Source organism: Cololabis saira, chromosome 16 (genome assembly GCF_033807715.1).
Source record: "Cololabis saira isolate AMF1-May2022 chromosome 16, fColSai1.1, whole genome shotgun sequence".
Classification (NCBI taxonomy): domain Eukaryota; kingdom Metazoa; phylum Chordata; class Actinopteri; order Beloniformes; family Belonidae; genus Cololabis; species Cololabis saira.
Window position 1 is genome coordinate 26,303,142 of NC_084602.1, and position 21,695 is coordinate 26,324,836.

Sequence of the window (21,695 nt, forward strand, 5' to 3'; positions counted from 1 at the left end):
TGCACATCTGAAGGGAAGTCTCATAGATTCACGCCACAGTTTCTACAGTTTCACATCATTTTGATTGTAACTGAAATGGGGGTGGATGTTGCAGTGATTCTTCAATTTAAAACATGGATTGCTGGAGACCACTAGTGTCTGTGGTTCAGGCAGATTTATACCACCTGCATGTACAGGATGCTTCACAAGACAGTTTAAGTTGTGAGTAACAGACCAAGAAAACCAATTACTAACCCAAGACATTAGCTAGATAATAGAGGTTTGCATTCAACCTTCACAGAAGATCTTGCTGTGATCAATTGACCACTTCTGGTTCTTGATTGTGCAAATTGATTCTGTTAATTGTCTGTATTTTCTCAAAGTAATGCTTATATCAGCTTTTCTGGAAGAAATTTGCACTGGAAAGCCTTACAGGCCCTGCACAAAACAAACATATGCTTCCTTAAAGATGTTTGTCAAAATAATTAGTAATTACACACACATCTGTACCTTAAGGTGCAAAACCATAAAAGCTTTCAAGAAAGCAAAGAAAAGCTCACACACTTATTTGATGATGCAGAGATTATTCATGGTCTATTTTCCTGAACCATGTTGCTCACTACCCAGAATGCAATGCACAACAGAGGGCATTATACAGTTAGCCACTCTCTCCCCATATCTCATTTAGCAATTTGCCCTCCTCTCCACAACTGTCCTTGCCTCTTGTTCCCACCCGGCAGAGACACACGAGGAGAGGAGTTAAGGACAGACCGGAGGAGAGAGGAGGCGAGATGACGGACATCAAATAAACTTCTGAGCATTTAAACTGACGTCAGCTCAGTTTGGCATTTGTCACAACTGTATCATCAGAACTGAAATCGTTCTGCGTATTTAGATCTGTCAGATGTGCACTAAATGTGTTTGCGACATCTTATATGCAGAAGTTATCTCTAATTTAGTTTAGGCATGTCAGCCGTAACGCGTTACGCTCCCTCTAAAATGTTTTGGTGACTTTGATTTCAGGGTCACAAGCAGCAGGACGGAGGAGTGAAGATAAGGAAGCACGAAATGGACAAATGAGATTAGTTTTCTGTTTACAGCCGTGTAGAAGTGTCTCACGCTGACAAGCTCCTGTTGTGTAGTTTGAACACGTGTGAATGAATCCTTCCATTTCCTGTGTCTGCTTCAATCCTAAATTGGATTTCTCATCACACAACTGGCAAAAGGTAGGCTTACACCTTAACCTTTACTTAATAGAGCACTATACAAAGTTATATAGCTAAACTTCAGGTATTGTTACATTCTAACATTCATAAAAGAAAAAAGGTTCAAATATTTAGCACATTAAAATGAAATGTTTTTCTGTTGTTTTGGTGCTGAGAATGAATCGGGTCATCTACCGCTCCGAAGTCTGTTGTTACATTAACAAATCTTGTGATGCTTTATGAGCAACAATGCACAAATGAGATGAACTTTGTGCAGAGGCTGACCACAGTTGCTTTATTCTTGCAGAATAAAAATGGATTTATGTGGATATATAGGTTATCCCGGAGCCGCAGGAGTAAGTATCCAAGGCTTGTAACAACAGATCAGAGTTGGTGGAGCTTATTTGCCCGTGGTGTAATCCCTCACATCTTCTTCCTTGATTCGAATGCAAACAAATAAGGTGGTGTCAGCTTTGTTAGGATTGCATTTTAATGACACTGTGGGTTAAGACTGGTGTTGTCATTCGCAGACCTATTTTACTTTAAATGCCTTCTTCTTATTATTTGTGTCAGTTGATCTGCATTTCCAAGAGATTCCTGGTGGGAACTGGCAAAATCAATTAAATAAGCCTTTGTGAGTGTGAGCAAGTTTAGTTCTCCAATTTGTGTCTCCCACTTGAAATAATTCCTATCTACAAAGACTGTTTACATTCATTGATAACTAACAAGTCCAACACACCCCAAATAAGGAAAAAATAATAATTGAAGGAACTGATTTCCTCTTGAATTAAAAAAAAAACAAGATGTATTCAACTCTTCTCTTTTTTTTGTAAAATGCTTAATGTGTTTGTCCTGTTGGGGGTATGAGAGGCATAGCTACCATACCCCCAACAGGCAACTCTGTCATTGTTATGCAAATTCTTTCACTGTAGCCTTTTCCACTTGAATGTATCTGATGTGTAAGAAGGAACATCATTATTATTGTTTGTTCTAGTGCTTTCATTTGCAAGCTCCTTCATATCAAAATGCCATGCACTACATATATGCCCCAAATCTGACTCGCTCTTCCAGGCTGTTTCTGCATGACTTGACCCTAATACATTTTCCTGCTTTGAGTCTTATCCTAGCTGCTGGATAAATTATTCAGGAAATGATTGTGGTGGAAAGTGAAGGGAATGTTTTACTCGAGTAATGATGCTGGCTCAGATGTAAAACCGGAGCAGCCCGTTATAACTTCAGTTTCTCTTGACTTCATCTGCAAGCGTTTTTTTTGAGTGTTTTTTTTGGGTCAGTGTAGTCTCAGAAGAGATTGTGAGGATGGGATGAGGATTGTGCCTCTACAGAAGTAGCCCTGCAGCCCCCCCCCCCTTTTTTTTTGCTCATATCCAGATACAGCAGCTCCTCCTGCCATCTGACATCCCTGACCCTGTCATTTCATGGATAATGCATCCCACTGAACAAACTGGGTGAATGAACCGACCTCGTGTTCTCGTGTCACCCACGTTACGTGGAAAGGAGACGGAGGGGGAGACGTCCCAGGTGATGAGGTGTAAAGAAGCTCTCCTTTCCTAGCAGTCACCGGAAACCAGATTAAACACACACACACACACACACACACACACACACACACACACACACACACACACACACACACACACACACACACACAAATTCACGCAAAGCTGCGCAGCTATCAGTTCTTTTGCAGCCCAATGAGGGAGTGGGAGGAGGCAAAGAAGGAGGGAAGTGATAAAGAGAGAGAGGGAGAGGGAGAGGGGAGGTGGGAGGTGTGTGTGTGTGTGTGTGCGAGCGTGTGTGTGTGTGTGGGTCTAAGAGACAGCGAGCTTGAGAAGGAGAGAGAGAGAGAAGTGGAGGGGGGAGTTGGATGGAAGGAGCTAAATGTGGCCGTGATAGTCTCCCCTACTGGATGCTGCTTTTTCCTTTTCATGGCTTTGTCCCTCCTTTGTACAGCGTCCCCGGTAGCAGGCACCGGTACGCCGCGTAGTACTGAGCCACGGAGCCGAGGATGAATCGGTCCCAACAAAGAGCCTTTGAGAGGGCAGGGTGCGCTTCTGCCTGGAGGGAGGAACGCATCAGGCTTTCCCAGGCAAGCGGCAGCCTGCAGTGTGCTCTCGCTTGAGAGGCAGCCCTCCTCCCCGTCGCTGTGTGTGCCAGAGAGAGCTTTATGTCCACGCGTGTGTGTATGTGAGCGTGAATGTGAGTGAGCAGTGTTACAACAGTGTATGTTGGTGTGTATGTGCACCCTCTCGTCTCCAATCCTTCCTGGAGGAGAGAGGCTCCCCCTCTTCACTGGACAGCAAGGTAAGGAGGAATGACTTGATTTCTTTTTCTCCTCTAACAATCATTTATCCCTCCAGAGGTCCAGTCTCCTCTCTCTCTCTCTCTCTCCGCGATGAGGAGAGTGGAGTAAAGGTTGGGAGGGAGGGTGAGTTGGGGGGGAAAAGGAATACAGGCTTAACGTCATTGATGAAGAGCAAGCCAGTGTTTGCCATCGTTCGGCATCAGCCGTGTTGGAGGAGGAAGGAGAAGGAGGTGGAGAGGCTGTGAGCAGAATGCAGCGCAGCCAGGTGCAGATTAAGGGAGGGGGGTGGGGGGGGGGACGAGTGAGCGAGTGGGCTGATGGATGTATTTAGAGATGGACCACATAAAAAAAAGAGGAGCCAACTCACCCCTCCTCTTCAAAATCCCTACGTCTTTCTCGCTCTGCTTCTTCGCTCAAGGATGCAATTCTCCTTGAAATGTTGCGTGTTTTCTGTGTGAGTTTGTGTGGGCTGAGTTGTCAGGTGAGCTGCTCTGATCATACTAGCTGCTGCTGGATGCTTTCACTTTAGTTTGCTGGATTCTGTGAGAAAATAGGCACAAGACATGTGACATACTTTCTTAACATTTGGAAAACATTCCACTAGCTCTTGCAAAAAAATGTGGGAGATGATGTTTAAACTGTGCTCTGTTGGACAATAGCTCCTCTTACTACCGCAATAAGAAGGTTTGCAAAGTATCTCTATTAGTCTCTAATAGATGCGAAGTGGGAACCGAAAATCAATCGAAGGGTTAGGTGTTTTAAGGAAGTGTATGGATTTTACTTTCAGTCCAGCCTTCAGATCAACGATGTATTCATTCTTACTGACAGCCTCACAGCCAAAAGCTACTCTTAATTCTACTTGAACCGTGCGAGAGTTAATGAGTTCATCTTTTAGCTATTCATGCACCATCCCACAAACATCAGTGATGATTCTCTCTGTGACAGGATCCAGAGGACTGATACATTCAGTAGTGATCAAATTGACCTAGAGTCTGTGGATTTTGTATCTCTCCTGATGATGTAACTTGAGGTAAAAAACCATGTGTTTGTCTCGGGTTACTCATTGATATTCAAGAAGGAGGAGGAGGAGGAGGGTAGATGAGGTGACAGAGAAGGTCTTTTTGGTGCTTTCTGGTGCATGCACCGGCACATGACAGTTGCCTCAACTAGGTTGTACTGTTGTGTAGACTGTGGCATCTTTAGAAAATATTCGGAAGGTGTCTCATGCTTCCGATGTAGTGTTCATGTTCCTACAGGCTCACAGTGAAACAGAAACAGACAGATACTGCAGACTCCTGCACACGCGGTGGGGAACTGACAGGATGGGAAGTAATACTGATGTCCTGCACACACACACACACACACACACACACGCAGGCCTGCTGTCTTCACTATTGTTGTCAGGAGTGTTTGTGTCATGTTCATGTCAAGGAGGGGACACCGTGCACGGCCAGCTTAGCGGTCGCCAATGGCACATGAAGCACCAAGGATTAAAAAAAAAAGAAAAAGGCTCTTAGCCCAAATTAGAACAGCGTGACACGAGTCCCCTCTCTGGGCTGAAACAGCACCCATGCTGGTTGACAGAGGAAAGCAGCAGAGTTGCTGCAGATTGATAACAAGAGGGAATCTTTTGCTTTGTCCCGTGGAGAGATGTGCTGAAGGCTTGGCTGAAAAAAAAAAACACAAATCAAAGCTTTCATAAGCACATGCGCGTACAGTAAAGCTTGCAACACGTCCCCATGCATCAATAAATTAGACCCAAGAGAGAAGAGCCGGGCTCGTGTTATTGGTCCAGCCTGATCATACGTCTCTATCAGCACAGCGTCAAATTGTTCAAAGCACTTGTGAGAGCCAAGAGCATCTTTAATTAAACAGAGTGTTGGTCAGTGCTACATTTCCTGACTCTTCAGACTCTTACGAAATACATATTTTTAGAGAAACATGCTGCATGACCCAACAGCTTCTTTTTCCCACTCATGTGTAATATTCAATAAAAGCCCCAAGAGCATGAAGGGAGCTTTCAACAGTACATTGTGTTAAGTTGCATGAGGCAGAGAGAAGCAGTGGTTTTCTCTTTGCATTTATGTCCTGAATGCAAGTAACAACAAACTAGTTTTATTGTTCATTTTCTCATCTAGGAGAATCAGTGTCATCGTGTCAGGTGACAGAATGATGTTTTCACACTCTGCAGATACAATTGTCCCGTTTTAAAATCCCCTTCAGTGCAGTCTGTTTCCTGCAGAAAAGCTGATTGAGAAAAGGGGGGTTAAATTCACAGAGCCTAGAGGGCGGCTATCAACATAATGGTGCCACTAAATGACAGAAAAACAGATGTGAACATTAATTTTCACTGACAGCTTTAACATACTTCGCATCCTTCCATTCAGTATTTTTATGATGCCCTCTCCTTCTTTATGATGCCCTTATCTTCTCTTTTTCTGTCACTCCAAGTGAGTGTCCAGATTCTCCCTACGTCCCTTCACTCTTACTCCTCCTGTCAATATTAACACAAGACTGGTGTGCAGTGATGCGCTTGTGTCTGCCCTTGAAGAACTGACAGCCAAATTGTTGGGCAGAGACATTGTATTCGATTATTCGATTATTCGCTTTCCAGGCCATCTCAAACTAATTTCAGAACTTGTCAAAATACCAGATAAGCTTTCTGCTCATTTACTTGCTCCAAATCATAGTGATCTATGAGTTCTTACATACCTAACTTGCCTGGCGTCGTACAAGGCGTGACTGGAAGTCTACACATGAAAAATGTCTGCAAGTTATGACATTCCAAAGTTGCCTTGATATGACATAATAAATGAGACCTAATGAACCAATAGCATTCTAACGTGCTTTTTCTATACCACTGCTGATAAGCGGATAAGTTAAAATAACTACACAGCACTGACATGCCCGTTGGGTTTGCTCAACATACTTCCTTTACACCTGAGTGGAACGTTTATTGCAGCCGCAGCTGCAACAAGGAATCTTATCACTTAAAAAATACTTGCACAATCCAGGCCTTCATTTTTCTTTTTTTTTATTGCCTCTGACTCTCTTCTGAGTGGCGCCTTTAATAATGCACACACGCCTTGTTTTGCCTGAATTAGGAGCAGATGTTTAGATATTTGCCAGGATGAGTGAAAAGTTTGAGTTGCTGGTTGCATAAGAGTAAAAGTCAGAAGGTCACCAAAGACTGCATGATTCATCCCAGAAGAGAATGATGGCAAACTGTTCAATAAGGCTAGAAAAGAAATATAGAAAATTAATGCATTCACCATATTTTGGTCTGGCAGAAACCCCTGATGCTGAGCAATGCCACCACTTACCAAAACACATAAAATGTTACAGCCACATTTGTGCAGCAACTGACCCTAGACGCAGAGCGTGCATGCTATTATCCATCATTACTCATATTTAAAGCGCTTTGTCATGCATAGTATGCGATATCCGACCACTAGCATGAAATATGCAAGGCGTCATCATGTTATTCCGTCTCGCTGAAAGCAGTTTATTTCATCACGTTTCATCCATCGCTCATTCACTTTTCATGTCTTTCGAGGGGAATTCAAAGACAAAACAACAATCAAATTAAATCGCAAGTAGTTCTGCAGGTTCCTACAGCTTCTTCTACTTTTTCATCTCCTCAGATGTGGTTTGTTCACACATTTGTGTGTTTTTTTACAAAACACAATGAACAGAGGACCACCAACCCCTGAGATGCTGCGTTGATACACTGAAAGTTGTTTGCAATGAATCTGATAGAAGAGCAAATCCAAGCCCTCCACGCCTCCTCACCAAAAACAGCAGCTAAGATCTTGACGCTATGTATTCTGCTATGTATAAAAGTGGCTGTAGTCTACTGAGAGTTAGCATAGCTTGGTGATGCGTATATCTGCATTTTATAAACAGGAAAAGAGGATTACCTCATCTCCAGTGACTCTCACAGTCTCCCAACTATATGACATGAATCCTGCAAAAAATAAACACGTGTCTGGTGCCAGAGAGGAGGAGGAGGGTGCGGTGGGGAGATGATGTGTACTAAAATTAGATCACTGAAAGACTGAACAAAATACTAATCCTGCAGGCACAGTCACCTGCAAATTTGCAACATTTCTGCACGCATGTCAAAAAAAAAAAGAAGAAGATAGAAATCAGGGCAAACAGGGAGAAAAAAAATCATTCAGCAGAGCTGGGAGCACTACCATCCAGCAAATCCAATATCTCTTTTATCTCTCAGTCTCCTCCCACTCCGCCACAACTCCAGCTCAGGGTGATTTGAACATGAGAGGAAGGCAAGCGTGCCCTTTCCTCCTCCATCATGTTGTATGCAGGAAGCATATGGATTCCCTGGTTGAATTTCTGCGTGGCGTGAGGGGCCGAGCCGCTCTGCCGGGTGAAGAAGCTCCATCAAGTCGGGGGTAAGACTGAGCCCGGACGCTCTTGAGCCTGGATTGTTTGTGATTAAGTGATGAAGGGCAGTGTTTTCCCTGTGACTTTGATGGTTCGTTATCTTTGATGCTGATTCCTTGTGTGCAAGTCTTAACTTTTCATATGAAGGGATGAGGGAGCTTTTATGTCAGGCATTTGGATCTATTTAATTTGTTGTTCCATCACAAAGTTGTGCAAGTGGAAAATATCCTCAAGTAGCAGGATCTTTTTTGCATGACCTCATCCTCTCTGGCTCCTCATATCCCTGACAGCAACCGGCTGAGTTTTTGCCTGTGCACTTTGATAGATTCGAGACAAGCCACTGAGGCATGGGGTCAAGTCCCAGCAGTTGTGAGCGATGTGACCAGAAAGCGAGATCGAGCTCTGTGCGAGTTCAGGGCTGTGCATATGCATTACTGGACAAACTTTGAAATCAATAGGCTGTTGTTGTCAAGACAGTCATAGGTTTGAGTCTGAGAGGTCATAACAGGGCCAGCTGCATGTGATTAAATCTTAAATCAATAACAACATCCTCCTATGAATTCATTTTGCCCTGACATGGATCAACACACTTTGTGTGTGTGTGTGTGCGTGTGTGTTTGTGTTTGCACTTTCTTCTCTGGTCGGCCTGCATTTTCAGGCTAATCAAAGTCAAGTGGTCAAGAAAGAGTGACAAAAACTGTGATAACGGATTAAGTTTGATAAATTACCGTAAAACCATCTTCCCCCCAAAGTTTCGGTATCATCCCATTATTGTTGGCAGTAGAGGAATCTAGCAAGCGTTTGCACTCATGAGCAAATATTGATTGATCTGTTCGTAAAGGAATAGATGAGCGTTAATGTTAATGTTTGTCCAAGTGATGCCAATATCTCCACGTTGAACATCCATCTGAGCAGATAGCTGCCGCAGAGGGGGGAGGGGAAAGATAACAATCTCTGGTTTGTAGCTTGTTTTCCCTGGCATTTAATATTTGAAAAAGAGCATAGTTGGAGGTTAAAAGCATTTCTTTGTCCGTATGAAGGAAAATGGGGCTCAGTCTCTCTAATACTTCCAGATCTGACTCTAATCTCGGCCCCGACGTCTCTCTGCTCTCACCATAATGTCTCTGTCAGATAGAATTAAGGCCCTTCTCAGGACCATTTTATGTACATAAGGAGAGCACAGAGTGATACATTTATGAAACACTTAGCATATTAGACTCGCGCTTGAATTTCCTTGGAGGGTGACACATCTCTCTGAGCAGTGCCCCTTCCAACCCCCTCCTCGCTCATCCTAAACCCCTTTCTGTAAAGGCAGGGCTTATCTCATGTGAGCAGCGGGCCTGACCTCGTTGTACCCTCTGGTGATGCGGCGGGGTGAGTGCCATGAGTTAGTCACCAGTACATCTCATAACAGGCATCGCTGATGCCGTTTAGAGCCTTGCTGGTCTCAGGGTTGGAGGTGGAGGGAGGAGAGCCTGCTAGCGTGATTGCCTGCTGGGTCACAGGGGCCTGCAGAACTCATTTGCTCGGCTCCCACCGTTTCACGACGGCATGATGTGAGATTGTCTCGGGCCACCTTGTGGGCCCTGTAATTCAGGGCTAAATTCTGTTCAAATAAATGAAAGCCCCCGCTTGGGAACACCAGAGCCTTGAGCTTAATGGTCACATTATCATACTAACATGCACACAGTGATCATTCTGAAACATGGTTATGTGTGTGTGTGTGTGTGGGGGGGGGTTTCTTAATCCTAGCAGGTTTGCATGTAAGCATTTGATAATAAGCAAGAGGCTTCTGTCATCAGACCCCACTTGGTGCTATATTTTGCCGTGATTGGTTGGTTGGTTGAGTCCAAAGTGAAACCAGAGATGATGGAAAGCATATCTGGCTCCTGTAGACTCTAATTTAGTATATATTAAATGTCAAGAATTTAAAGTTTTCACCTAAGTTATTATGTGGTCATGAGCTGGATTAACTTCTTGTGATCATTCTTTAGACAGAGTTACATTTTCCCGGTACCAGTATCACTCTCCAGTTTCAATCTCATGTCCAAATATGCTCCGTTCTGGCTCCAATAAAGCCGGGAGTCAATTGCTAAATGCGGACGGCATGTCTTCCCAACGAAAGATATCCTGGCTACATCTAGATATATTCACAGTGCATAGATAGCAGATATGTTGCTAAGCAAAACAGGAAGGAAACGCTGCTCTTATTTGGTTGTGTTTGGTAAATTTCCTTTAATGTCCTCGGGGGATAAACAAAGTATCTACCTATCAGCTACAAAAACGGTTCAAGGAGCAATCTAAATCCAGAAATACTGACTAATTTTTTTGTTTATGCCATAAACTGTGTACTTATTCTCCACTACATTTCAGAAAGAAAAAAAATACTCAACTTATTTCTTCACTGGATTTATGTGAGAGTATTATTACCTTGAAAAAAGGAGATTTAATATATATATAAATGCATGTGTGCTTGGGAGTTTGTTTTACCTCCATCTTTATTGCACCACACCACCAGATCACATCTGGTGCGTTGTTTGTATTGAAAACTCACCGGTCAGAGCGGTTTGACATTCAAATAATAGGTGGTCTCCTTTAATGATTTAGTATTGACTGCACCCGTAATTTGACAGGTGACGATTGTTTGATCTCAGCAAAACGGGTCAGTTGCTGGTCTGGTGCATCTGTGGCATCTGTAATTTACATTTTTCTGTGAGTTGAGTTGTGGAAGTGACGGAAATGTTATCAGGTGAACTGTTGGTTGTGTGCAAAAAGACCAAAGCATTAATTATGATGGTCCGTCTTTGAATAATAAAGCTATTTTATCAAGTTACACAGAGCAAATTTCTCATAGATCTGTTGAGAAAAATTGCAAAAATCAATAAAATGGCCTGAAAAATATGAAACTAGCAATGTAGCTCAGTTGCTGAGCATACTGATCACCAGTTGTTTGACAGGGAAACGGGCAAGCCGTGACCACTAAAATTTTGGTCGTAAATTTGTAAAACTCAACCGTGAAATTGAAGGATTATTTCAAACTAAAGAAGCTTAGCGTATTCAACCCTCAAACGTCTGTACATTTTATACCCTGTTTTCAGTTTTCACACTGAACATTCAGAATATTGTCAAAGTTTTTTTGTGTTCATTTAGACATAAACCCAAGTATTGGAGAAAGTTTAACTGTAACCATTCAAGGCAGGATGTTTCATTTGGGAACTGTGAATGTCTGTTCAAATTATCATTGCAGTCCACCCGGTGGTTACCGAGATAGTTCCAGTCTTAAGAAAAACTACTATTTTAGCCAAAATATATGCTGTGACATCCACTTGCACGGTTTGCAGTGACGTCCTTCATACTGTGAGCTACATAAAACCGCACTAATACCAATCATAAGACTTAAGTGCGAGTGATTATCTTCAGTAAGGCTTTGCAGCTAAGGAAATGATATGTAATGTATTTAATTATTTCCCACAACTAGAATGGAAAGTAAAGCTGAACACGAGAACCCGAGTTAGTGGCTCAGCGAATGCATCCAGAGATTAAGTGGCCGCCCTCCCTGCAATCAAGGGCACACAAGCTACTAATTAGGACAGGATATGAAAGGCTTATAGAGGAGTTATGAAGGATGGCCTGCCATAGCATATTTATGTATGCATATATATATATGTGCGCATAAATGTGTGCTTCTGTGGTGCCTTGCTAATGCACTGAAAGCCTCTGAGCGCTGGTCAGCCCGGCTGTGTGCTCATCTGTAAAAGGGCACAGGGAATGAATAAGCCCTAATTGACCAGATATCCTTCCGTACACATGTGCTTCCAAGTCCACCCGCTCTCCTTGACGCTGATTTCAGCAGAACAAGCCCATGACATGCGGGAAGACACTGGGATGACGTAGACCAGCTTTTTGATTCACCATCTGGAAAAAACTATCATTATTTGAATACACCTGGTCAGAAAGAAGAGAGCGAAGGGAAGTGGGTCGTGACTGGCAACATTTTTTTTAATCTCTTGTCGCCCAAGAGATTTTCTTATATTCAAAAAAAAAGAAGATTACCGTTATTTAATCATGTGCTGCATGTAATGTTAGCTTCAAAATATTTAAAGCCGAATGCTTCTCTCCCCAGGGACGTTTTGAGGCAGGGAGGCTGCCGCCCTCCGCGGCCTGAGGATGTTTCGCAAAAAGAAAAAGAAGAGGCCTGAGATATCAGCGCCCAAGAACTTTGAGCACCGTGTCCACACCTCGTTTGATGCCAAACGGGGCTGCTTTGTGGGTCTTCCGACCCAATGGCACAGCCTGATAGAGAACTTGCGAAGGCCCAGACCCATGGTGGACCCCTCCAGGATCACAGAGGTGGAGTTGAGGCCAAAGAAGGTATGCTTCATCTTCCATTTCTTTAATTCCGTATTTTCCGCACTATAAGGCGCACCTAAAAGCCTTTAATTTTCTCCAAAACCGGCAGTGCGCCTTATAATGAAGTGCGTCTTATATATGATCATTACGGTAATTTCTGTTACTGTAGTCAGGGGGATTGTGGGTAATGTAGTTAGTGTCGCCGAAGTAACGGCGCTAAAAACGTCAGGAATCGTCACAGACGTTCAAGACAACAGCAGCGACGCTGACTCGCATAATGGCGACTTTGACGAGACTGAGCAAAGCTGGTTTTTATTTTGTTAATAAAGTTTGACATACGGTACTTTTCTTCTTGGTTTTTTTTTTTTGCATTTGCTGTAGGATTTTGTAGGATTTTGTAGCATTTCCTGTAGCACAGCTCCATCAGGTAGATACGTAACTCAACCCCAGCCACTATAGTATGGTATTTTACCATATATTTAGTGCGCCTTATAATACGGTGCGCCTTATATATAGAAAAAGTTTTAAAATGCATAATTCATTGAATGTGCGCCTTATACTGCAGTGCGCCTTATAGTGTGGAAAATACGATAATTCTGTGGCTTTACTTTGAGCTGACACCATTCATGTTTTCATGGAGATATTAAAGAGTAGTTGTTCATAAACAAGACCCAAAACAAAAAGCATGTCGTGTACTGCATTGTTGCAGTAACATATTTTCAGTATTGCAGAGCTTTTCTGCTGTCTCAGAAAATGGCTTAAACCTCTGATGACAAGGTGGAATGAGAGTTCTCCCCTCCCCATCTTCTCTTTTTCTTATCTATCATGGGCCTGAGCTAATGACCCTGCTGTGTACACTGATGGTACAATGTTGAATACTCTGGAGGACCGCAAGATTTATCACTGCTTGCAGGCAATTAATAACAGTACATAGTGCCGTCCCATAGATGTCAAGTAGAAAGAATGAAAAGTGCAGGTACAGCAAAGGAAATGCCTATGAGCGATCCTGCTCACAAATCTCAGGATTTCTACGCTTCGCAGAGCATACAGTCAATGCTTTTTATGGCCTACAGAAAAATGAAGAGCTCCATGATGTGACGGATATTAGCGCTGTGTAAGATGAGAAGCGCTGTGCCAGCGTTATGGCCAGAATTACAGTTTTAACGGCCTCATCAATAGAAACGGACCCTTTCAACTTCAGAAAACAAATGCAGAAACATTCTAAATAGTGAAAGTTGAGCAAATATGACTTTACTTTCTTTATTTTAGCAGGAGAAGTGGGGGGAAACCTGGTATCTGGCAAAAATGCTTGTTGTGTCAAACTATTATTGTAACATTTTGTAAAAAAAAACAAAAAACTCTCTAGTGCTATTATCACCTGCCATCCTCAGGAGAGGTGCTACCGTAGGCTAAAAGCCATCTGACCTCCGCCCCCTGCGCTGATGTAATGGCTCGGAGCCAGAGAAACACGATAGGCTGTTGACTGACTGTGAACTGAACACGACTCTAACCTGCGACTGACTAATAAGCCGCCACGCACTCGCTCTTACCGTAGCACCATGCTGGCAGCGCATCTAAGGTTTGCCTGATCATTCTATGTCAGAGCAGGTTTAGGCCCATTGCATTCCTGCCAAGTGTTAATACGACTTGAAAAGTCTCAGGTGTAACATCTGGAAAGACAGGAGCAGCTGCAGAGGCTCTGACATTGCTTTGAGTTTATACTCAGAGTAAGCTACTGGGGAAATGAATTAAAGTCACTGTCTTTTTTTTAAATATTTATAATTTTGTATTTTTCAAAGTGAAGACGAAGACAATAAATAAAAAAAGAGACATTACAATAACAATAAAAAAAAAAAATTAAAAAAAAGAAGAAGAAAAAAAAAAAAAAAAAGAGGGTGGGGGGAAGGGTTGGTACAGATGAACTTTAAAAAAAAAAATGATGGTGCCTCTAGCGTCAGATCAGGTCCAGCTCTTAAAGAAGAGTAAGTCAAATAAAATAAGAAGCATGTGACTAACACATCAGGTCATATCATTATCACATTATTGTCAAGTGTTGTCATTTTCGTTATCTTTGAGGATTGCGGTTGCCTTTTCCATTGATAATAAGTCCAGAAAGTCATTCAGCCAGTTGTATTTGTCAAAGCAGTTTGGTTTGCGAATCTTCCAGTTCATGAGTATCGACCTCTTTACAGACAGGAAGGCGAGAGCAATGATACGTTGTATAATCTTCCCATGCACGTTCTCCACTGCACTCCCCAATAAACATACAACAGGACATTGAAGAACACGAATATTCAAAATAGCTTCCAAAATGTCAATAACTTCAGACCAGAATTGTTGGACTACTGGGCAGAACCATAGCAGATGTATAAATGTACCAAGCTCACCACAGCCATGCCAGCACAGTTCAGAGACATTTGGGTCCATTTTTTTTAACTTGTATGGTGTGATATAAGCTCGATAATTTTAAATTGTATAATTTTATATCTCACACAACTACAAATAGATATTGAATGCTTTAATATTAAGTTCCACTGATCTGAAGTGAGAGATGAACCAATGTCCCGTTCCCATTGTGATTTGGTGGAAGTAGTGCTGTCAGGCAGAGTCACTGTCTTTGAAGAATGTGAAGATGTCCTTTACACATGTCTAAATTTAACGCGCCCCTGAGCAAACATTATGTTTCCGTCATTATTGCACTCAGCCCGAAAGTGTCTACAATATAATCATTGCATTCAGACTGTGATAAAGATAAATGCCTCTCCCATTTCAGACCATTGTGCGTGGAAGCATGATCGGTCACGGGGACTACATCTCAGCCATGATCAATGACATGAGTCGTCTGTCTGTGACCAGTTCTAACTCTCTGCGGAAGAGTAGCCCGTCAGCCAGGAAGAGGGCCCAGTCTCTGGGAAGGCTGGGGGAGGTGAGCGAAGGAGACATCTACCAGTACGAGGGTCTAACCCAGGATGACGACGACGAGGACGAGGATGCGGGTCAGGAACGGTGGAGGGACAGGGCCAGGAACATCCACAGCGAGACCAACACCCCTTACTTGGGCATGAAGAAGAGCATCACTCTGCAACCCAATGGGATATTGCCAAAGGCCAAATCCACCTATGAAGTCGCTGTCAGCTCCTACGACGGGCCTCCAATTCAATCCCACAATATGGCATCACCAAGTCAGGGGGCTTTCATGAGTGGGGAAGTGGGAAGTCCCCAGGAGACGGTGATATGGAAAAGAGAGTTCCAGCTGCCCAGAGGAATGCCACCCAATCAGAGACCTGTAGCTTGTTTTTACACCCCTGCAATGACTGTGCAGCAGCTCCATGGAGATCAAGGAACAATCGCCACGGAGCTCCGTCCCAATTTACCGATGTACATGCACCCGCAGAACAGCCCAGGGAGGCCATTCTCCTCCTATGACCTGAAAGTAAGCATATCTTTACAGTCATTTTGTCCAGGGACTATAAATTATTCATAAAAAACACAATATGCATATTTCTTTGATGCTATGTACATCACATTTTATTTATGCTCAGCATGTTTTGTATGAGCTCTGAATGCATTAAAATAAGTTTTTTTGTGATGAAATCATCATGGATCATTTTATTTCTTTGGTAGTAGAGCTGCAGTAATGCAGCATATTGACTAGTTTAAATCTAAGTGTGATAAAAGTTTGATTACATTTTGGACTGTAAATATGACTAATTTGGTCGGTTTGGCAAGATCTCGGGACTCTCGAGAACATACATACACATCTTAAATATGGATCATATGCGGTGGAGTGGATGCAAAGTAGAAGTAAAAGACTTGATTTACATCAAGTTTTAATGCAAGTTGTAAGCCCCAGGCAGGACGCCAACCCCCTTTCAGTTCTCTCTCTCTCTCTTGTGTTGTCACGCAGACAGAGTCAGCGGTGAGGTACCACTCTGGTTTCCTGCCCACCGGCACCAGCAGTCCTCTCGTGGGAGGGATTCGACCTCAGCGGGCTGTGCGCTCCTCAGCCAGCTACACTCTCGGTCTGTCTCCTAACATGGGACTGAGGCCCAGTGGACCAGACCCATTTCTCAGACACTCTGGATGCCCCATCCCTCCCTACCCGCGGCAGGACAGCCCCTCCCAGCCCAGACCTTCCCCTACGGGCTCGTTGGCCACCAGTCCCCCCGGTACCTGCTCCCCGGCGTTCAGACCACCGCAGCATCCCTCACCCAGACCGCCCCCCGACCCTCCTAAGGTGACACACGAACAATTCAAGGCAGCTTTGCAGATGGTGGTCGACAAGGGCGACCCACGGACTTACCTGGAGAACTTTGTGAAGATTGGAGAGGGCTCAACAGGTGTGGTGTGTATAGCCACGGAAAAGCACACTGGACGGCAAGTGGCGGTGAAGATGATGGACCTGCGGCGGCAGCAGAGACGAGAACTGCTCTTTAACGAGGTACAAAAATGATGCCACGAGGCAAATATTCATAGTTCTTGCTTAGACCAGGGCCATGCACACAGACATACAGGACTGTCTCAGAAAATTAGAATATTGTGATAAAGTTCTTTATTTTCTGTAATGCAATTAAAGAAACAAAAATGTCATACATTCTGGATTCATTACAAATCAACTGAAATATTGCAAGCCTTTTATTATTTTAATATTGCTGATTATGGCTTACAGTTTAAGATTAAGATTCCCAGAATATTCTAATTTTTTGAGATAGGATATTTGAGTTTTCTTAAACTGTAAGCCATGATCAGCAATATTAAAATAATAAAAGGCTTGCAATATTTCAGTTGATTTGTAATGAATCCAGAATGTATGACATTTTTGTTTTTGTGATTGCATTACAGAAAATCACAATATTCTAATTTTCTGAGACAGTCCTGTATGTATTTTTCTTTTGCTGGTCAGGTTTTAACTCTTTACTATGAGTATGAGGTGCTTTCAGAAGTGATTTCCAGGTGATTTTTTTTTTTACTTAGGTTGTATCTGTATTTAAAGACCCATAAGAGATGACTCACACCAGATAGTAAAACTTAGGATATATTAGCCACTTCAGATGATCTACTGTAAACAAATAATCCAATGCAATCACACTGCACTCTTGAATTGCTGCATAGTCTAGCTTTAAAAGCTTTAGAGCTAAAGTGATTTTATCTTCAAAAATTATGGTGTTAGTAATTTATATATTTATATATATAAATTATTTTTATTTCTATTCCGCTGCAGGTGGTCATCATGAGAGACTATCAGCACAGAAATGTGGTGGAGATGTTTAAGTCTGCCCTGGTGGAGGAGGAGCTGTGGGTAATAATGGAGTACCTGCAGGGGGGAGCGCTTACCAACATTGTGTCTGAAACCAGGTACAAGCTGGAGCATGAACCTACTTTAGCCCCCTTTTTAGATAAAAATAGCAGTTTTTACATTTGTTCCAGAGGATGTCTAATTTTTAGTAACTAAATCCGCCACATGGGGGTGGTGTGGTATCGACGGGAGAGTGATCCGTGTTTACCCAAGCATCCCAGCCTTGTATTGACTGTCATTCAGTCTTCTCCTGCTCTCCACATACGCTGCCTTTCTCTGGGGAAAAATAATGCAGTGACACTGCCTAATTGAATCAGTGCATGTTTATATACCACATGGGATGCCAATTTTAGCTGGAAATTTGATTCTTCTGCACTGACATAATGTAACACATAAAGTGAGGAAAATATAGCAGTATATATATATAAAGTCAGTAGCAGGGAGCGGCATTTTTGTAGCTTTTTCTTATTTGTCCTGTTTTACATTAGTAACAGATGGTTGATTTCCATAGGTTAACCTCGAGGGGTGCGTTAGCTTGACTCCAAGGGGATGAAAACATTTCACTCAAGCCAGATGACATATAAAATGAGCCAACTGTCACAGCCGCGGCTCGTCAAATACCAGAATAATCTGTATTTTGACAGCATATCATAAAGCAGTCTTCTATTTCGTCAGCCTTTCCTGGGTGCCCTCTCATGTCATATACTTAAGTTTCTCTAGATTGATGGTAACCTTTTTTTTAATTATATTATTATTCAGATTTATGATAAAGTTACATGTGACAGAATGCAGCACTCTGTAATTGTTACCTTGTGTTAGGTTGATTTTGCTATAAGCGCCTGACTTTCCTTGCTGATTGAAAAGGCTGTTTGCCTCACATCTCTTAGATGTTTATGTTGTACTTGCAAAATATATCAAAGTCACATCCATACTGCAGAGGAATGATCAGTTTCCGCCGTCGTCCTGTTGCGTGGGAGTTGTTGTCCTGAACCCTGCACTCCTTATCGTTGCCTGTGATGTGAAGTGATTCATTCATTTTACTTTTCCAAGCTGTCGTAACTGGTAACGGAAATGTGTGAAAATGCTCATGTGAATTCAGTGTGTATGTGCACGAACGTGTGTGCTATCCTGCAGGCTGAGTGAGGAGCAGATTGCCACAGTATGTGAAGCGGTCCTGCAAGCCCTGGCCTATCTCCATTCACAGGGAGTCATTCACAGAGACATCAAGAGCGACTCTATATTACTCACATTAGATGGAAGGGTATGATATGTTCCCTTTTTCCTTCTTTCCTTCCTTTCTTCTTTCTTTCTTCTGTCAATAAATTAGCACTTTTTTCCTTTCTCTAGGTAAAGCTTTCAGACTTTGGCTTCTGTGCTCAGATCAGCAAGGACATCCCTAAAAGGAAATCCCTGGTGGGGACACCGTATTGGATGGCTCCTGAGGTCATCTCCAAATCGCCATATGGCACAGAGGTGAGGAGGCACATGTTCATCTCTCACTTACACTGATGATCTGTGTCAGGCAGCATAAAGACCAACAGTGCCAAACTCTGCCACGACATCTGTTGCATTCTTCTTTTCCTGCGTGCACCAGGTGGACGTGTGGTCGATGGGTATCATGGTGGTAGAGATGGTGGACGGAGAGCCCCCATACTTCAGCGAAACACCAGTAGCAGCGATGAAAAGGCTGAGGGACGAACCAGCTCCAACTGTTAGAAATGTCAGCCAGGTATGAGAACAGACACACACACACCCATCCTTTTATTTTTGAATATTTAAATGTAAGCACTATGACTCCAACCTCAGAATCTGATGCAGTTCATTGAAGTTAAACAGAGGTGTCAAGTAACGAAGTACAAATACTTGGTTACCTTACTTAAGTAGAAATTTTGGTTATCTATATTTCACTGGAGTAATTATTTTTCAGACGACTTTTTACTTTTACTCCTTACATTTTCACGTAATTATCAGTACTTTTTACTCCTTACATTTTAAAAACAGCCTTGTTACTCTATTTCATTTCGGCCTTTTAAAAAAAACTATCCAGTTAAATTGCTCCATCCGGATAGAGTGAATTTGGTTGTGGTTGTTTCAGGTGTTCTTGTCCAGTTTTGTTCTTACATCCGTTCCCTCAGATTCCTGCAACTAAACTTGGATGTACATTCCAATAAAGGTTAGGATAAATGATAACATGCCTCTGAAGTTTGACTTTTTGCACCATTACAATACTTATAGGCAACTAGTCATCATATCTTCTGCTCTCTGAAACTCTCTCTGATGTTAATGCTCAATAGTACACATATATCGTTCTTTAATATATTTGCATTATACTAAGATACATTCATTTTCAATGGCGTTTGTCCTTAATGGCTTTTTTCCCCCTTACATTACTTTTACTTTTATACTTTAAGTAGTTTTGAAACCAGTACTTTTATACTTTTACTTGAGTAAAAAACTTGAGTTGACTTCTACAGGAGTATTTTTAAACTTTAGTATCTATACTTCTACCTGAGTAATGAATGTGAATACTTTTGACACCTCTGAAGTTAAAATGCACATATTGCTCTGTGATCCAGATCTCCCCAGTTCTTAAAGACTTCCTGGACCGCATGCTGACTCGGGACCCCCTGGAGCGGGCCAGCGCCACTGACTTGCTGGAGCATCCCTTCCTGCTGCAGAGCGGCGCACCACAGTGCCTGGTCCCGTTGGTGGAGCAGTACCGCAAGCGCATGTCCCGTTGCTGACCCCATGGCGCGCACGGTTCCCGAACACACAACTTCTGCCTGACCCGTACAGGGCTCAAAGGAGGACTAGCAGCGGGCTCCCGCTCCTCTAGCACCCACGCTAACGGGGTGCTGGCTCCAGAAAGGCTAAACCCAGATGGCATTTTGCAGCCAGCGTGATGGTGGCAGGTTTGGTTGACAGACACGGCATGGTCTCGGGCATGTGAGAAGCACTTTAGGAGTGAGCTAAAGGCAGCATGCAAGTCCTCACCTCTGAAACTCAGTTTTGATCTGCACCCTGTAACATTCTGTGCAATACAACACAACAGCACAATGTGGTGCATAAGGAACTGAAAAAAATGTATTCCACATAATTATACAAGGACACACTACTCTGAAAATCCTTAATAGTGTTCATCGTGGGCATTATTGGTAGCTGTGTGAAGATAATACAGCTCAAACCACCGTAGCTCAACGTCACAGGATGAAGTTACTTTTGCACACTCACACCATGTTGTGGAATAAGGAACAGCCCGGTTAACACACACTCTTTGCATGGCCAAACGGAGGCGCACCTGGCCTGATGTGAATGCTTGAATACTGTATGTACCAAACTGGGATGTGAAAGACAGTTTTTCTGTATTAGCATAACGAATGGGTAGATAAAAGCCCAGCTGCTACTGTCAGGCTACTGGAAAAATCACCAGTACCATCTTCCTCTTTTTCATATTTATTCTTGATTTCCAAAAGTTGTTGTGGGTCGTTTGTATGATGTGAAGTTGCAAATAAGGTTTTATAAATAAGTATGTACTGGAAACATAAGCAGATAAACACATAATGTAAATACAGAGTATAAGCTCCCCGATACCTGCTGATTCACTGCAGTAAATTATATGAAATGAGTTCAACATGTTCATTTTATTTACCGAAATGTGAGTGCATAGTTGTGCGTGTGTGTGTAGCCATGTTTGAGGGCACGGGTGTGTGTTATGCCACATCTCAGTGTTTGCATCTGATACAAACTCCATGTGTATTGTGACAGACTTTTTAAGAAAAAAAGAAAGAAGAAGAAATCACAGGATGTGTGAGTTGCTCCTGAAGATGAAGTGTGTGACTGTATTTGCATTCGTTTGCCAAGATAAAGCACACACTGGCATGTGATGCTGCAGGACACAAACCTGCTGAGAAACACTTTGCACATAGTCTTTGTATTCTGACACAGATACATGTTGATATGTTTCATGTATTTCTATTTCTATGTGGATCATTCATGAAATAGAGAATAACACGTTTTAATTTTGTATAAATCAATAAATGATGCCTAATGAAAAAAAAAAATCTTTTAATTATTTTTCCTCATTCATGCATGCACATGTACACAAGTAGAAGTTGAACATGATGGTGTTTTATTG

The 21,695-nt window shown here is 42.6% G+C and overlaps 1 protein-coding gene across 2 annotated transcripts; it reads left to right on the plus strand.

Moving 5' to 3' along the window:
• The first annotated feature begins 3,027 nt into the window (after window positions 1–3,027).
• LOC133462600 (serine/threonine-protein kinase PAK 6) lies at window positions 3,028–21,598 on the plus strand. 2 transcript variants are annotated; one of them, XM_061743922.1, is made up of 9 exons: window positions 3,028–3,506; window positions 12,038–12,285; window positions 15,038–15,697; window positions 16,172–16,705; window positions 17,486–17,619; window positions 18,695–18,821; window positions 18,908–19,033; window positions 19,155–19,289; window positions 20,137–21,598. In XM_061743922.1, the coding sequence occupies exons 2-9, from the start codon at window positions 12,082–12,084 to the stop codon at window positions 20,302–20,304; spliced, it is 2,088 nt and encodes a 695-aa protein (XP_061599906.1). In that variant the 5' UTR covers window positions 3,028–3,506; window positions 12,038–12,081; the 3' UTR covers window positions 20,305–21,598. The 2 variants fall into 2 exon arrangements, with proteins under 2 accessions (XP_061599906.1, XP_061599907.1); XM_061743923.1 differs by lacking the exon at window positions 3,028–3,506 and adding an exon at window positions 7,800–7,922.
• Window positions 21,599–21,695: the final 97 nt, after the last annotated feature.

Excerpts from the sequence above, each read along its gene's own strand:
- LOC133462600 (XM_061743922.1), top strand. The coding sequence starts at position 12,082 with ATGTTTCGCAAAAAGAAAAAGAAGAGGCCTGAGATATCAGCGCCCAAG. Across the intron at positions 12,286-15,037 it reads TGGAGTTGAGGCCAAAGAAG|ACCATTGTGCGTGGAAGCAT; the intron begins GTATGCTTCATC and ends CTCCCATTTCAG. Across the intron at positions 17,620-18,694 it reads AACATTGTGTCTGAAACCAG|GCTGAGTGAGGAGCAGATTG; the intron begins GTACAAGCTGGA and ends GCTATCCTGCAG.